We start from the raw sequence: 18,522 nt of genomic DNA, 5'->3' as shown, positions 1-18,522 counted from the left end.
CAGAAATAGAAGTAAAATGATGTACACCTGAAATTTATACAATGTTATAAACCAATGTGACAGCAATAAAATAAAAAAAAAATTATTCATTGGTTACTAGCTTCTCTGGGTGGCAGTAGACCATTCTACTAATGGACAGATAAACCATTCTGACGGGGCACCCCGTGGACTAACATCCCAGATACCAGGAGTACTCAAAATCCTATGATAATCTTGTAGGTAAGCTATACAGGAAGTCAGTGCCTTAAGAACAATTAGAGAAACTAACCTATGTGTCTGTATCTGAACATCTTTATAAACACTGTTTTACAGCTGATAATAGCCTGCTGTTCATCTGCAAACCTGCACTGAATTTTCTTTAGTTATTCATTGATTTGGACCCAATTATACAGCTGGTCATCTTTGTAATGCCAGCCACTCTTCTTTTCCATGGGATTGCTTAGGTTTTGGAAGTAAGTTAGTGTATCTTATCTTTCCTCTTTGTCCCACAACTTCCTGCACCTTCTCTCCCCCCAGAACTTGCAGTGGAAATTGCAGAAAGCCAAGATGATCTCTAGGCTTGCTCCCTTACCAGAGGTGGGCAGTGACATTCCTAGTGGAAAGAGGACTTACTCAGGATACTACAGCTGATGCCATGACCTGGACAAGAAAAGTGAATAAGGAAGACGTAAAATAACCACACCTATCCCAGGACTCCAGCCTCATAGCATAAGCCTTCCGGCCTGCAATTGAAATTGCTTTCTGAGTAGTCTCTCTGTACACATGTGTTTGCATCCTGCATGTCCCCAACACCACAATGCCCCTTAGCACTGTACTCCCTCAATGGCTTCTTCCCATTCAGCATTTTACCCACTGCAGCGGCAGATCCAGGACCAAGCCCTGTCCTCACATCACCTCATCCCGCTGTAGTGAATTCTTTCATATCCAGCCTCCCTGAGATTGTTAAGGAAACCATGACTTCCCTTCCATGTGGATAAAAGATCATGGAACAAGAGAAAGAAGAGTCTTAGATTATGGTCCTTCATTTACTGACTGTGTCGTCTTGGGAGAGTTATTTAACCAAGCTGAGTTTTGGTTTCTCCATCTGTGAAATGGGATTGATAAACTAAAATGGTTTAAGGATTACACGTGTCATGTGAATGAAAATCCTTTGCAAAATTTAAAGCATAATATAAATTTAATTTCTATAATTATCTCTCTTCCACTGACTACTTCTTTATGGAAAACAACTGTTCCTTTAATCAATCCTAATGAGAAAATAATTGATTAGTTAAACTTGAATATTGTCTGCTTTTATTTGGACAAGTGGAGCCATGCTTCACATCCTTCGCCAGGGTTCCTTGACTAGGCTGCTTCTATCAGCCCCTCTTTATTTTGCAGCAAACGGTGAATGCTCGGCAGGGTCCTCTGTAGGGCTCACACCTCGGTGTTCCTCGTTTCAGGCAGATTCCACCCCGAAGGTAGCAGGGTCTTTCAAAATTGAGTGCCCTAGTGCTGTCTGAAAAATGAAAAGAAGTTTGTATGAAGCTGGAAGTCTGATGAGGTAAGCTGAAGATCTCACTATCTGGATGGAACCCCCATCTTTCCCTGTGAAACACCAACATCACACGGGTTTGAGTCTAAGACTTACACCCTCTCCTCTCTTCACCCTCTCATTCTGCCATAAGATGTCACTGTTGTTGAGAGAACCACTGGCCAAATCGTCCTTCCTGCCATGGGAATGGCTGGGCATTAACTGGAGAGTCAGTTGTGCTGCTCAATCAGTAACTATTGCCCAATGCATCTCACCAGTCACTCCACCTCCCCACCACACAAAACCCACCCCAGCTCTCCCAGTCTCATCAGGTGGAAGCTTTGTCCAGCTAAACTCAAGGTCACCACTGTCATATGAGTGGCAAGAGGTCTCTGGTCAGGGCTTATATTAAAGCTCTTTGTCTCCACACCGGGTTATACTAACCAGATGATTCAACTGCTTTGGTTCTCAATCACTCAGTTCACTAGCAGGAAAGGGGAGTAGAAGATTACTACCTAACAAGACTTTTAATGTCATGAAGACACAACAACCACCTTTCAAAGGAATTTTTTAACTTTTCAATAAGTTAGGTTGGGGTATAGAGATGACCTCTGAGTAGCTCCCTAATGCTTTGCTTCTAACTATGGTTGACTTAGGGAAAGGAAAAAACAAAATAATGATAAGAAAGGGCATCGTGGTTGGTAATTACCGGGCAGTACCTGGAAGACGGTAAACAGAGCAGTGAGGAAGATGTGGAGGAGTCTCATGGTTATGCAGCTGAGGTTCCCGAAGACCTGATGGTAAGAATCCAGGGGACAACGTTAGGAGCCCGAGGTTGCCTGTCAGGGGAACTCACGGCAGCCCAGGGGTTAGTGTAGAGAGTAACCTCTCACGGCCCAAGACGCTACTCTCGTCTCAGCAGGAGCGGTCGTAGCAGCACTGTCCTTTCTCACTCCCCGAGCCCCAGCTGCTGTTTGCTTTGCTTGTCTCTCAACCTTTGGGTTGAGGCACTCTTGTACAACCTCATCATGTGAAAGTGGCATCAGGGTGAAGCAGAGGCTGGAGCATTGAAGGTGAGCGGCAGGGCCAGAGTCAAGCTGTTACAAAAGGAGAATAAGGATGGTTCCTCACAGGTGAGGAAGGTCGTGAGAAAAGATTTTGAGGCAAGTTGATGGGATCTTCCCAGGCTTCTTACAAGGAATTTCCGGAATGGTAATGGATTAGTTATAACCTTCCTAGAGAATCCATGTTAAAGGAAGAAAGAGTTCATATCGGTTAAAAGCCAGTGGAAAAATATACCCAATTATTCCTAGGTTTCGAATTTTGTCATTTACTTTCATTAAAATCTATTATATTTCTGATTATAAAAAATAACACTTACATATCAGAGAATTCCAAATAATAGAGAAATGTGAAAAAAGGAAGATAAAAAATGCCGTAGCCCCATCCTTCAATTATAATTACTATTTACAATTCAGAGTATTTCAATTCTTTTCCTTTGCAAATAAAACATGTAAATATTTATTTTAAATTTAAAATATAACCAGCTCCACTACATGGTTTTTTTTCACTTAAATATTATCTTGGAAATTCTTTAATATCTGTTCAAATATATTTGTCTCATATACTTGTACGACTATACATATATCTTTAGAAATTTATGTAACTATTATTTTTGTATAAATTCCTGGAAATGGAATGTCAACATATATGCATATTTCAAGTTTTAATGATTATTGCCCTATTGCCCCTTCTAGAAACTGTTGTACCACTATGTGGTACATTGTGCAAAGTATCTTGCACAATGCATAAAAGTATCTTTTGACTGTTGATATTCTTATCAGTACTGGTTATTAGCAATTGTTTTAATCTTTGCAAATCATATGAGTGAATAATAGTATTTCCTGTTTGTTTTAATATATCTTTAAAATTATTTCTGAGGCTGAGCATTTTTTTAATGTTCTTTGGTTATTTTGTCTATTTTTACATCTTCACAGACATTACCCATTTTTCTACTTTTCTATTCATCTTTTCTTGCTGATTTCTAAGAACTCCATGCATATTTAAGGTCATTAATCCCATATCATATGTGTTGCAAAAATTGTTTCTTCCTTGGATTTTACTTTGTGCTCTCTCATCCAGTAGCCGAAATTCATGGCTACTCTCAATGATTACTTTTTACTTTGCTCATGTTTGGTTTTCCTTAAAGATATTTGTTTTGTTGTGTGTGTTTACCTCATTATGTCTGTATTCCCAGCCAGTTTGACCCTTAATTCTTTCAGCCCCATGATGCAGGCTGTTCTGAAATGCTGTGACAGACTTGAGTTCCCAGCAGTGACTTGAAAATTGTTTCTTGCCCCACCCAGAAATATGAATTTCCTGAACCTACAGAAATGCCATCACCGTCTAATCCCATGGTATCTCATAAAAAAGGCACATGTCTGAGTTCATGTCTCTATTCTTTTAGAAAATTGAGTCTTGCCCGGAAGAGAAACAAAATCATACATGACAGGAAGGAATTGAAGATGATCAGGCCTACCCTGATGTTTTGAGAACAGCAGGACATCTGGGAGGGAACAGATGGGACATTTTGCATACATATCAGAGCATTTAAATCCCAACCTTGCCAGGTGTCAAATGCCTAGATACCCCCAGGTCGTAAAGTGGACTCCATTCTTGTCCACTCTCCTATTTGTCTCTTCCAGAGCCAGCACTACATGATTTTAATAGCATAGCTCCTCGCATTCAAGGTAGTCAAATCTCCCTCATCAGTCATTTTCAGAATTCATGGCTACTCTCAATGATTCTCTCTTACAAAATAACTTTTAGATTACTTTATCAAGTTAAAAATAATTTTATTGCTTTGTTAACTGATACTGCATAGAAATGACAGACTTTAAGAAAAAGTAACATGTGGATCATTGAGTTTTTTTAAGAACAGCTTTTACTTTATATATTTTTGTCTTCTCTCAATATAACCTTTTTGTGTCCTTCAATAAGCTTCTTTGTATGGATGCAGAAAGTTTTTTATAATTTAATTTATAGGTATTTTATGGTTTCTCTCTTTATTTGCATCGGATTCTTCTTTCATTATATTTTATAATTGGCACTGTTTGCACAGAGAAAGCTATTGATTTTGGATAAGAGTCTTGTTGTTAGCTCAAAGATTGAACTCATCAATCTGGATTTTTTGTGATCACTTATCAATGGTTTTTCAATCATAAATCTGTAATAATTATCATGTAGCCTCCTTGATTCTGGTGTATCGGCTTGTTATTTTCTTCTCTCAACGAATTGCATTGACTAACAATTTCTGGAGCCTTCAGAGGTCATCTGACCCAACCTCCTCACTTTACAGAGGAAGAAACAGACAAGAAAGCCCACAAGAAGGCCAAACAAGAAAGGTCACAATAATGTCATGGGGTGAGCCTGTGGCAAATGGCCTTTATTTTGCAGAACTCTTTCTCAGTTACCATAGGGCAAAAATTGTCTTATTTCTCTCGTTTCCCCTATTTCTTGTTTCTCTTATTCCTCCCTTCTCATATCACAAAGCAACTTCCTTAATATCCAAAAACAGAACAAGATTTTACAAAAATCATTTTTTGAAAAAAGGTTTTTAAAAAATAAATGTTTCAGTAGTTTTTCATTACATGTGATTTCTTTTGCAAAATCCTTTGATTTTTCTTCCAGAACTTGATTAAGAATTTCTACTCATGCATTAAGCACACATTGTAGTTTCAGCCCTGATGTCCTTGGGATCAGAACTAAGTCTGTGTCCAGTGAAGGAACTGAGAAAATTGTTTAATGACAACACAAAAACCTGGTGTTTCTGTGACCCATGGACTGAGTCTACCTCTCTTTTAGAGTCCAAAACAGAGGTGATGTAGTTCACGTCAAGATTTCCATTTGACAAATTAGAGCCAGAGAAAATTCACTTTGAGTCTAGGAATTTGGGCTACTACTGTTTATAAGCCCAGAGAGAAATTCCTGGAGGATGTAGGGAAGGTGAGAAAAATTGTCAAATGTAAGGATGGTTGATATTTTTAAGTAAATAAAATAGAAAAGAAGCAAAGAGAGAGAGAGGAAGGAAGGGAGGGAGGGAGAGAAAGAGATTGAGAGAGAGAGAACCTGCTCCCCTGCCAAGGAACATTCCAGGAAGGCAGGCCACCGAGCAGAGCAGATGGCCCTGGATCAACACTTCTATTCTCTTCTCTCGGATGAGAAAACAAAATGCTGACTGCTCTGTTCTCACCTCAACTCTCTGGCTTACAGAGGTCTGAGCTTGCTAACTTCATCTCTGACAACACAGGGCTTACAGAATGAACTCTCCTTCTCTCACAAGAAAAGTAACATTATCTCCTCGCCACCACGAACTAGTTGGATATCCTGTTACCTATCGATGCACATTTCACCTATGAGACTACAAGGTCTTGAAAATCTGAGACTGTATCTCTTTACACTTTGTCTCCTCAGTGTTGAACATTTCAGTATGAATCAGGAGGAGAATAACTTTAGCCTAAAAATAGGAAACACCTTTCATAGAACTCTAGAAATTTGAAACTCATCTCTGTTCTCTGTGCTAACCCTTCACCCATCTGAAGACACCAATCATGCTCTCCTGAGCCTTCCCTTCTCTGCTCTGAAGAGCTTCAGAACTCTGCTTCTCAGCCTGGGGAATCTCAATCCCTCTCCATCTTGGTTGCCCACTTCTGAGTACATTCCCATTTGCCAATGTCCTGCTTCAAGTGAGAACCAAGGAAGGCATCCGTTCAAGCACCCAGCATTTTACTTTAGGCCAATTTAAATGAAATATATCTTCTTATATATGTAGATATGTGGCTCTTGGTCTTCTGCAACACAGCTATAAACCTGAAAATGAGCATCAAATGTGCCCAACAATAAATATCGGGCATCAAGCCCTCACCGTGTGCAAAGCATTGTGCTAAGTACTCTACATGATCATTTCATCCTCAAAACAATCCTAAGAGGTAGGTTCTAAGAATGACTCTGTTCTCAGATGAGGCAACAGGGCCACACAGTGGTCAAGCAGGAATTGAACTCAAGTTTGAGTCAAACCCATGTTCATAGCTACCGTACAATATCACTACCTGCAGCCTAGACTCTTCCATAGAAATAGCTTCAAGTACCTTGAGAATGTTATACAGAAAAAAATAAATGATGTTTCAAGATTTTGGATACCTAGATTCTGGTTCTGGCTCTGCCTCTGACTTACAAGTCATGTCACCTCTTTGGGCCTCAGATCCCTCATCTGAGAAATGAGAGAATTGGGTTAGGTGACATCCCAAAGTCCCCTCCTCAGTTCTGAGATTTGTGGTTCTAGGTGCTTCTGAGAGGTGTACATGTGCCAAAGGGAAGAGGGAGTGAAATATGGTTGAGAATAAAGTGCTCACCTCCCTTTAATGGGATCTCCTGCCTAAGAATATAGGAACTAAAAACAGCTGGTCTTAAAAATACAGCCCAGTCCCAAATCCTCCCCAGTCTGCACACCGCAGAGTAGTCACTCACCTCCTCTTCCTCCTGTGGGCAACAAGGCGGCTTGCTCAGCCTCCTCTTCATTCTTCAGTGGTTGTTCTGGAGGTGCTGCTAATGGCCAGACCATGTTCTGATCACACTGGTGTAGTGAACCAGAGAAACGATTGACTGGGCAATTTCCAGACAAATGACCCAAGGGCTGGCAGCAGGCACCCCTATTAGCATTTGTAAACGTACTTTTCTCTGTAGAGGGCTCGGCTAATAAGCAAAAGTTTCGTGTAAGAGGAGCCTACCAAAATGCAGGAGCACCCAGTAGTCACTGCTTCCCAGGAAGGTCATGGGGAAGTTACTTTTCACCACAAAGAGCTAAGCAGGCACATGGGTGGATGAGATGTGAAGAGTGTCAGAGAATCTAAGTGCTGCCTTAGAGAGCATGTTTCAAGTGGGGAAACTGAGACCATGAGAACTGGAAGGCATGGAAAAGATGAGAAGAATGGGAAAATAAATTTATATGAAACTGTGGAACTTCATTAGGGTTAAGATTGTAAACAAATGCAAACTGTAAGATCTCTGTGCAGAAGAGAGTCAGTCAAGAGGAAATAATGAAACATTCCAGGAACAAAAAGAAATAAAATGTCTAGGGGAGACAGATGTTGAAACAAAGCATTAAATTATAACTGGACCTGTGCTTTAACCATTCAAGGAACAGTGGAGAGGGAAGTAACTCATTCTGCTGAGAAGAGGAAAAGAGTCTTGACATCTTCCATGCCTTGGACAGTCCACAGAGGGTACTCCATAAAAGTGCATTTGAAATAAGTGGATAAAAAATTGTCTCGGTTGGAAACCACAAAAATCATTTGGGAACATTATTAAAAAGTGTTCGTAAAAGGAAATATCACACTGTTCCTTAATTTCACATTTTTATCTTCTTTTATTTTCTAATTTTCCTTCTAATTCTTAACCAGAACTCGAGGACTTTCCTCAATGCGAGAGAATCATTACTGACTCAAGTTTGGATTAACCAAGAGAACACCAAGCAGAGTCAGAAAACCTGGGCTGTGGCTCCAGAGACACCACTTGCCTATGACCCTGGGGGCAGGAACTGCTCATTTCTGGACCTTAGTTTCCTCATCTGGAAAATAAGAAGGCTAAATTAGATGATCTCTAAGTTCCCTTCAACTCTGAAATGGGATAGCATTTGAGCCCAGTGCTCACACCTGGTGACAGGAGGCATCGATGACTGAGTTCTCAGCAAAAAGCTGTCTCACTCACTAAGTAAAAGCCAAACTATCTGCTTCCAGGGAAATGTGTTTTGTTCCTCCTTCTTAATAAAGGGAAGTGAGTTTATCAAAATGTAGACTTATCTGCTTATGTTAAGGCAGGACACTAATCTAACATCCTGGGAATTCTGGGCACATTCATAGGGCAGGCAAATTACTCAAGCGAGAGGAATTATACAAAGATAGGAAATTAGTCAGGTTGGTCCTTTCAGGTCTCTCCTGGTTCTCAATTTCTATCACTCTCCCTGCCCTATGTCATAGGACATGGCATGCTTGGCTCAGCAACATGTTTTCATGAAAGAAACCATTTCCTATGCTCCTACAGTTTGCCAGTCACTTAGACAGAACCAGGGTAGAAAATAAACCAAATGTGATCCCAGAACAGGAGGCGCCTTCAGTTCAATAAAGCAGATTAACACTGTAACAGTTCATCGCCATATGGTGTAGTAAGTACAAGGAATATTAAAGGAAGGAACGGTTGTTGTTGTTTCTATGTTGTGGGATGGGGAGTAGGGAGGAGAAATTGGGAAATTCTTGCTGTGGATTTAATACTTGATGTATGTCCTAAGAGAGGAATTGACATTTATGAGGCAGTTACATGAGACTAGTCCAGGAAAAAGGAAGTTCATGGGCAAAGATAGAAAGAAGTAGATTTCAGTGTGAATTTGGGAAATCATGAGTGTCTTCTTTGTCTAAGGTACAGGAAAACGGAAATATTTTTAGGATATGTAGGAGCAGATCTTGGATGTTTGAATTTTTCCTGTAAGCAAAGAGCAGATATTGAAAGATTTTAAATGAGATAATAATATTGTCAAATTTGCAATTTAGAAATAACTTGCTAGCAGTATATAAGACAGATTCAGGAAGGCCAGTTAAGGGACTATTATAAACCAGAGACTTCTGGTTTTAAAGTGGGAAAGTAAAAATGTGATTGTTCCCTTCTCTTGTCAGAAATTCCCCAAAAGCAAAACAAGAAGATAAGAAGTAAAACTGTAAACTTCATTATCTGCAAAACTAGTAAACATCTATTACTCCAAATAGAATATAGCTAATAAAGTGTCATCAAATTCAGAGATGTGGAGGTAGGGGAGGAAGACAAGAAAAGCTGCCTGTGAATGAGGTCTCAGACAATGTTGCCAGAGCACAACTCCGCCAAATCATTCCTGCACCCTAAGACACAAACCAACAATCTCTTATTTGAAACGGAGAGATCAAATGAGTGAGTTGATAGTGGGAGATTCCCTGAACCCAGACTGGCACCAGATTTCAAGAAGGAGAAAAGACGAGCTGAATTTACAATCACATGAGAGTCCGTATTTGTAGGAAGCAGTCTGGTTATGAGGCAGCAGCTATGAATCCAATTGTGAGAAGTTAGACGGCACATGATGTGTCATTTTCATTGATTAGCCATTAAAAGAATGTATCATACCAACAATCTTGTGTCATAGGGAGAATTCCCTATAGCCTGCAACCCAATTCCATCTACTCCCCTACAAAATCTTCTTCAAAATAGATAGTGCGGGAACATCTCAGCTAGACAAAGATGAGTCATTATCAAACAGAAACCACACAGAATCTCTCCAAAGATATTGAAAAAAAAAAATGAGGAAGGAACAAGAATAATAATTGGTAGAATAGAAACCCTCAGCTGACAATTTTGCTACGAAATGGATAAAAATTATGACCTAATAGAACACTATAAATTGATAATGATGATGTTGATGATGATGATGAAACATTTATTTTGAAACAGAGATAGAACACAAATCAGAGATACATTAACTCAGAAAAGATATTTTGAGATAAAAAGGAGAAGAAACCTGGGTTCGTAGAACCACGGTAAGAAGTGAAAGAAATCAAATTATCACAAAACTGAAGGCCCATTTAGGGGCACACAAATGAGGCTGCACATTTCTGAAAACAGAGACGGGGACAATGATGATGGGATGGAGTGAAGTGAGTAAATGTAACAGAAATAAGTTGGAGTTGATGTGGAAGAATGGTGGAAATAAATGATTGATGTGGAAGACACCAAAGAGATTCAGCATTTACATAATTGGTATCTCTAAGAGATAACTGGGAAAAATTTAAGGATATGGTTTTTAAAAGAATTTTCAGGTAATAAACAGAGCCTAATCTGCTAAGTTACAGTAGTATCCAAAGAAAATTTGACACATTACAGTCTATAACAAATTCTACCTTAATACCTCAATAAAATTACTGGATATTTAATATAAAGGATCTTTGGAGTAACAAGACAGAATGATCAAGTGACCTATAATTTCACGAAGGCTCAGACTTATACAAAATAACCTTCAACGCTAGAAGACAATGAACAATTCCAACAAAGCCATCAAGAACAGGAAACGTGACACCATAATTTTTTACTCAAACAACTCTCCTTCTATTATAAAGGTGACAGGTATTTTCAAAGGACTCAGGGAATATGGCTCCAATGAGGGGCTCTTCTTGGGGGGGGAACCAAAAAACTAGAGAACCAAATTCAGCCAAAAGCAAGGATGTGGTACCATGATACAAACATTGGGAGTGAATATTGAACTGATTGAATTGTGGAACTAAAGAGAGAGACATGCAATGATGATAGATGCAGAACCCAGTATAAATGTTACAAATAACGAAAATGTAAAATTCCACAAGAAAGGAATGATGGAAAGAAAGGGTAAGAGAGGGCGGAAAAAATGTCAGTTGATGCTTTTCCCCTCTGCTTTTATATTTGGAAATCAAAAAGAAATAATTTAAACATGACAAATCAATTACCACATCCCTAAGTAAAAGAAAAGTGATATTCTCAACTAAAATTGGGCAGTAAAGGGGAGGAGTGAGGAAGTGAAAATTGGTAATCAGATCATTGCTCACTATAGGGAACCACTAGGGAGAAAAAAAGCTAAACCATTTAAAATTAGAATGGAAAAAAGTTTTCATTTACAATATCAACAAGTAAAGAAAATAGAAATACTTAATTGATGTGTAAGAGTTGTATGAATGAAACTTTTAAAATTTAGCGAGGACACAAAGTGAGATTTTAATACATACAAAAGGATGCCACATTCAGAGATTGAGAAACTCAACATCATTTTGAAAGTCAAATTTTCCTAAATTTAATATCTATCTATCTATCTATCTATCTGTCTATCTATCTATCTATCTATCTATCTATCTATACACAAACCTAACAAAGAAAACCAACAGGATTTTTGTTAACTCGAAAAACTGACTCAAAGTAAATCCGAACTATTTACACACACACCTCTGACTATACAGGCGCTATTCTCACCAGCATTAACTGCGTTCTCCCAGCTCTCTGCCATGCACTTTGGCACTCTGTGCCTGGAATGCTCTTCCCCAGAGGTGTGCATGGTCCGCTTCCCCTGCAACCCATGCCCCTTACCTTGTTTTACTGTTCTCCATTGCTGTTAACATCTTATGAACTGTTTGTATTAGATTTCTAAAGTGTCCATAACAAAATACCACAGACTGGGTGGTTTAAAGAACGGAAATTTATTTCTCACAGCCTGGAGATTAGAAGTCCAAAATGAAGGTGTCCCAAGGTGGGTTGCTCCTGAAGCCTCTCTCCCTGGCTTGCTGATGGCCCCTTCTCGCTGTGTCCTCACCTGTTCTCTGCTCTGTGCGCATATATCCCTTTGTATGTCCAAATTTCCTCTTCTCATAAGGACACCAGTCAGATTGGATTAGGGCCCATGGTAATGGCCTCGTTTTAACGTAATCACCTCTTTAAAGTCCCTATCTCAAAATATAGTCACATTCTGAGGTACTGGGGGTTAAAGCATCAATATATGAATTCTGGGGGACACGATTCAGCACATAACATTATTTTATTATTTAATCTATTTTTTTTTTAATTTCTGTCTCTCTCTCAGACATTGGGAAGTGAGCCCCGTGTTGGCAGGGATTTTTGTCTCGTTTGTGATCTGCTGCATCTCCAGTGCTTACAACAGTGTTTGGAATAGAGAAGGAACCAGAAATTCAATAAGTATTTGTTGAAGGAATACATTATCTCTTTTTTTCTGAACTTATCCACTGAGTTACCTAATGGTTTGATTTAGGGTTAAGTTATTGTTTTTGCATTTATTTCCCTTATAATAAAATATATTCTCTAAACATTACTTCTGAAAGCCTCAGACCCAAAACTTTGTGGCTCAAAGTCATGTCATGCTTGCCACCAAAGCAGCCCTCAAGGTCACTCTCAGATCTTTTCCATTGTGTCTTGAAATCTGGGCCTTTCTTTCCACCTGCCAGTTCACCTTTCTAAATTGTAGACCCGGCCTGGACAGCAGCTCAGTGACCAGGTTGCTGCTGCTTGCTGTTGGAGAACTCAGAATCTGACTTTCTGGATTTCTTGCTGTCGAGTTTTCCTGAATTCTCCAAGATTGCATGGAGCTGGGAAGACCCCATTACTGTGTATACCTGTAAGTCAAGCCTTTCCTAGGCCTACTGCCAGACATCAAAGTCTGATGCCAGGGATGGTCTTCATTCTTATACCTGTAACTGGACCCACCATGGTTATCAGAACAAACCAAGCACTCCTAATGTAATGTGCAGGCAGAATATTTCTTCTGACATTCTCTCTGCAAATGCTAGTGCCACACATGAGCGTCATCAACTTCTTTCTGCAGTGCCCTGAAGCTGAGAGTCAGGCCCAGGGAGAAAGTGAAATAGACGTGTAAGAAATGGTACCATAAGCATCATCACCACCCCAACTGGAGGACTCTGATACCCCCCTCCCAGACACACTCCAAGGCTTGTAATAATTCATTTTCCCCTTAAAGTTTGCACTGATGTTCACTTCTGTAAGACTTGATCCATGTGTACATGCCCAGAGTGGGTGGAGAAGCACATGGTGTGATTTGCAACCTTGAGCTGACTCATCATGCCTCTGGGCATCCTCTCTGCCTTCTCCGGGCTGAAAGCCTCTGCAATGCACCTTTTACTTCTCTCATCTGCCCTTCCTCTGAGGCCTGGCCTGCCTAGGGAGAAGGGGAGGGGCTCTTTCCTTGAGTGAAACTATATAGGGCATTTAAAATGGACTCAATGAGTGATTCTTGGAAAAGGCCAAACTTCCCCAGAACATAGAATTTATACTAAAAACAAAACAAAACAATGTTGGCTGTTATACTAAGGCCAGATGAGAGAGAGGAATGAGGAGTAGGAGAAAGGACATGTTCTCTTGGTCTCATCTGTCACAGACGAGGGAGATTTCACTCTCTGAAGTTGTAGGGCCTGCCTGGAAAGTGAGTCTTCCCACCACGTTGACCCTGCACTTTCTGAAGCCAGATAACGTGCTTAAGTATATATAGAGAGACAGATGCAACGAGAACAAACCAGTTGGTTTAAATGACAACTTGTCAGAAACAAATGTCCCCGTGAACAAACCAGTTGGTTTAAATGACAACTTGTCAGAAACAAATGTCCCCGTCCCTGGGTTATCCAGCCTTGGTAATTTTGGTGCACCCTTGACTAGTTTTATGACCTTATCTGAGTTTGTAACCATTTTTGTCAGATTATCAGAATATTGAGGTGTTTTGTTGTTTTTCTTTCTCCTTTGCTCTTTGATGTCTTATTCATTATCAGTCCATCTTTTCTGTGCTGAGTGTAATAACAGCAAATTTTTAAAAAGGATACAAACCACATATCCAATAATAGAGAATTCAGCAGATAAATCATCATTGGTCGCAAAACAGTGTACATAGCACAATGTCACTTTTATTTAACTGTAATGAATCTATACAGAAGAGGGTCCAAAGACTATACATGAAACAGTAGTTTTCTCAGAAGGGCTAGGTTATAGGTGGTTCCTAGAATTCTCTTTTAATCTACATGTTTGGATTTCTTTCCTATGTTAAGCATGAATTTGTAATAGGAAAAAATGCAAGCAATACGGCAGCAAACAGAAAAATAACAAAAAGGTTTGAAACGTATTTAAGATACGTTAAATTTTTCAAACCCATTTTGCACCGCTATGCCTACTCTAGCAGTACTTTCATAGATTTCTCAATTTTGAAAATAGGTAAAAAGAAAACAAGTTTCAAACAGTCAATCCACAGGACTTTCTCCAAGCAAACTGTACATATAATTTATCAATTTCTATGTTTCCTAAATATCATGTGGCTGGATATTAAGTTTGTTTGAGATGAGCAGAGAGGAGAAATGGACTGAAAATGAAGCAGACATAGAAAGCAAACAGGCAGGGGGGTCCTCGTGACAGTGAACCTCCTGGAGGTGAGAGAGCACCCGGGAGAGAGCGCAGGAGCCTGGACTGTTCTGGCGAGTGAGAAGAATCCAGCTCTGTGTGGATGCAACTCCGAGGGGAGCTGATCAGAGGGTGATGAGCGATGGAGAAGGCTCTACCCTAATGTGATGGATGGGGATTTGACGCCCAGACCTTCAATGATTCTCTGCTCCGGCCACTCCCCTTCAACACCAGCTATTCATGTTGACAAATGCTCATATTGCCTCCCTGCTCCCGATCTGCTTTATCACCAGTAGTAACCAAGCACCTCTCAGCGTCGTCTGCTCTCTGGAACAGGCTGGAATACAAAACCTCTGCTCCAGAACCAGATCTGATGATGTCTTAAGGTATCAGGTGTATTTTCTTTCAGGCTAATTCCCTTGCACTGTACTTTTCAGGGTGGTCAAGTTTAATCACCTGCTAAATTCTGAACTCATAGGTCAGGGGAATTCATTCTGACTCCCAGTGGGTTTCCACGGTGAAGATGTGTGTACTCTGTCTTTCTGGCCCTAAGATAGGAGAAGCTTCATTAGACTCAGAGGGACAACAAGAAAAATGTTTCCTCAGCTTTATTGTAAATGGCAGTGGGTTGAAGACAAAGGACAACAGATAATGAATGACATGATACAGTAAAAAAAAAAGGAAAAGGAAAGGTATTTTCTTCTAAATTATTGTGACAAACACATTAAAAAATTGCAATCATTTCCCATAATGTCAGTTTCAATTTCCCAGAAATACTCCTCCCAGAAAGAAGCCTAGGAAAAGAAGGCTCAGTGGCAGGGTCACCCTGGAGTCTATGCTGAGCAGTGAGTTGGTGGAGTGGGTCCGGGTCCTGAGCGGACAAATGGGCTCCCAGGCACGTTCTGGTCCACAGGCAATGCTGATCTCCGCCTGTTACTCCAGAGCGTGGATGGTGATATTTTAATCCTTCCATTCTATTTTCAGATTTTCCACTCATGCAAGTAATTTTGGGGCTGGGGAAGGGTGAAGACAGGCTGAAGATAAAATTTTACCCAATAAATGAGGATCCTGGGTGAACAACCACATGCCAGAATCCATGCAGAAAGGTGAAAACAGGAACAAAGCTTTCCCAAATTGCCCTGCAGTCATCTCTACAGATTCAGAGAGAAAATGCCAGAGGGATGCAGATTGGGAAGCAATAGTGGAACTCCGTATGCCAAGCTCAAGAATGTTCCATGAGAGACAGTAAGGCAGGGTGAATAGAGACGACATTAAACCTGGTGCTACGTGGCCGCCAGGCAGAGCGAGGACTGCACACTGAACGCTGAAATCATTGACGACAGAAATGCAATCCAAAGTCATCCAGTTCATTTACTAATTCACACAGATGTTGCAGATATGTTTTTAGCGCTTACTTTATGCCAAGCACTATTCTAAGTGCTTAGAATGTATCATTTGATCATGATCGTGTGATGATGATAAAATCATAAAATGACAAATAAGGGCATTCATGGAGTTTTGGTCATGTGCCAGGCATTGCTCTAAGCACTTTGCAGCATGGTTTTGTCATTTTATCCTCACAACAACCCAGTGAAGATGAAGGTACTGCGGGGCCCAATGATAACTTCCCAGATGCACACACACGCAGGGTAGGAAGGTCCGAGGTCAATGGGGTCCCTGCCCTCCAGAGCTCTCCTTCTGTGAGTGGGGACTGAATAGAAACAAGAAACAAGCCAGGCTAATGGCCTTCCTGACATTTTCTTAGATGTTTTGCTAATTCTGATTCCTGAATTTTTCCTATTTAAGAAAGATAAATGATCTTCTTCTTTTCTTCCTTCTTTCCATTGTGTCTGTTTTGTTTATTATTCTATTGATAAATCCTTCCAGTGGCAAATATTACATCCTTGAAACACATACTTAAATGAGTATTTCCCTGTGAATATTAAGAGTTGGTCATTATACATGATCCCCATCTTCTCTTCTTTCTTGATCAATTCCCATGTCTTGTTGAACTTCTTGGGAATTTTGGTTAAAAATGGTAATCTATTTTCATTTGTTTAATAATCTTTTCTTAACAACAGCCTTAAGATGTACAACCTTTTCAACGATTTGTGGAAATTAATTACAACAGACTATAAATAAATGTTGCTGAGTCATTTTTAATCAACTATGTTTCTTTATTCGTTTCTTCTCACTTGGATCTTTTATTCATTTAATTAGAGTGTCTCCTTGAGAAATATTTTTCCAAAGGGATTCAAGCACAGCAATTTCCTGAGTCTGGACCATCCAAAAACAGATCATTTGTCCCCATAAATGTGTATTATGTATGACCTCAGCATAAAATTCTACATTCAAGTTATTTTCCCTCAGAAGTATGAAAATGCAATCTAGTATCCAATGTGGCAGATGAGAAATCCCATACACGTCTGATTATGGCCCTTTGTTAGCCACTTTCTCAGATGTTTTTACAGGCATCTCTTGATGTCTTAGATGCCCCATAACACACATATACACTCTTTCACTGGTAAATATTCAGACAGGTGAGGAATAGGGGAGGTTATCATGTTCCTAATGGGCATCAGTCACGACCTATGAAAAACAAACATGGACACCACGCAAATTGACACACGATGAGGGAGGAGGCAGCTAGATAAGAGGGACATCAAAGTGACTCTGGGAGCGACAAGAGCATCTGAGGCCACTGCACCCTCCCCTAGTCACACATTCAAGACAACGCCTTCTTTCGTCCAATCCTTGTCCTATAAATACAGGCTGGCTCTGTGCTCCCCATTCACTCAGGCTCCTACTCTACCATCTGGACCCTGACTTCCAGGTGACTCACTGCCATGAGGACCCTTGCCCTCCTCACTGCCCTTCTCCTCTTGGCCCTCCAGGCCCAGGCTGAGCCTCTGAGAGAGAGAGCTGATGAGGTTCCTGCCCAGGACCAGCCTGAAGCCGAGGTCCAGGACATGACCATCTCTTTTGATGGGGATGAGCGCTCTGCTCGAGATGCTTCAGGTGAGAGACCAGCCAGCATGCTGTTGAATCTGCAGGCCCCATAGAGGGATTTGTCAGTACGTGGAGGCTGGGCTCAAAATGGGTGTGTGGATGAGGTGCGACGAGGAGTAGGTAATCCTGAAGTTGAGAGGTGGACTGTTGGGCAGAGCAGCAAATAAGCTTGTACGTGATAAAGTAAGATCAGAGAAACACTATGGTCCTGCATGATCAACACATAGCCAGTAAGATTTCCTCTGAGTTATGACAAAAAAGTGAATTCTCTCCACACTAACATGACTGGGATTGTCTACTGTAAATAGACGCATCTCCTCTTAGCAAATCTCCATGAGGCTGGCTCTGCCTCTTTTCCCTCCCTCCTTCCCCCTGTGTCTGACCCTCTTCTTCCCTCCACAGGCACTGGAACAACAATCATCTGCCACTGCAGTCGCACCTTCTGCTCAGGACGTGAGGTTCAAGGTGGGACCTGTACCCTTATCCCCCCCGGCACCATCTACCCGCTTTGCTGTCGCTGAGCTTTGTGCATTGAGACCCAGAGCCGTACAGGATTGCATTTGAAGACGTAGAAACGGTGTATTCTCTTTATTCTCTACCTTCTACCTTTTCTTATTTCTCTCCCCAAAATAAACTTCAAGCATTGAACTCAGTGTGTTTGGTGTTTTTTTTTCTATTTTATTTTTTTGGCTTTACATATGACTTCTTGTGTGGCACACTTGTATAGAGAATTCTGTCCAGAATAGTATCATTAAGTTAACTGGGATTTACATCCTACCGATGCACAGTTTGGGCATTATACAACAACAGCAAAAGCAGAAAAAATAGAAATGATTGTTAGTTACAACTGTTTTAATCTACAAAATTTAATCCATTTATAACGATATTCAAAAGAGAAAATTGACTACAAAGTGTAACAGAAGGTGGTTTTGACTCAAAGGAAGTGTGGATCCAAAGGGCTGTGAGTGGGAGGGCGTTGATCTATAGAATATTTTTCT

General features: G+C 40.4%; 1 protein-coding gene and 1 pseudogene across 1 annotated transcript; one reads left to right on the top strand and one right to left on the bottom strand.

Annotated features, from left to right (window-relative positions):
* Positions 1–1,281: 1,281 nt before the first annotated feature.
* On the bottom strand, positions 1,282–7,259 carry LOC147913294 (uncharacterized). The gene is made up of 3 exons (XM_087418647.1): positions 7,040–7,259; positions 2,233–2,307; positions 1,282–1,498 (listed from the first exon to the last, which is right to left on the bottom strand). The coding sequence occupies exons 1-3, from the start codon at positions 7,131–7,133 to the stop codon at positions 1,359–1,361; spliced, it is 309 nt and encodes a 102-aa protein (XP_087274773.1). The 5' UTR covers positions 7,134–7,259; the 3' UTR covers positions 1,282–1,358.
* A 10,102-nt stretch (positions 7,260–17,361) lies between these two features.
* On the top strand, positions 17,362–18,045 carry LOC101405394 (alpha-defensin 1 pseudogene; annotated as a pseudogene).
* The last annotated feature ends 477 nt before the right edge of the window (positions 18,046–18,522 follow it).

Source organism: Ceratotherium simum, chromosome 28 (assembly GCF_057802395.1).
Source record: "Ceratotherium simum simum isolate JZ-2026a chromosome 28, ASM5780239v1, whole genome shotgun sequence".
In the NCBI taxonomy this organism is placed as follows: domain Eukaryota; kingdom Metazoa; phylum Chordata; class Mammalia; order Perissodactyla; family Rhinocerotidae; genus Ceratotherium; species Ceratotherium simum.
The sequence above is the reverse complement of the archived record's forward strand: the minus strand, read 5'-3'. Positions and strand labels throughout refer to the sequence as shown.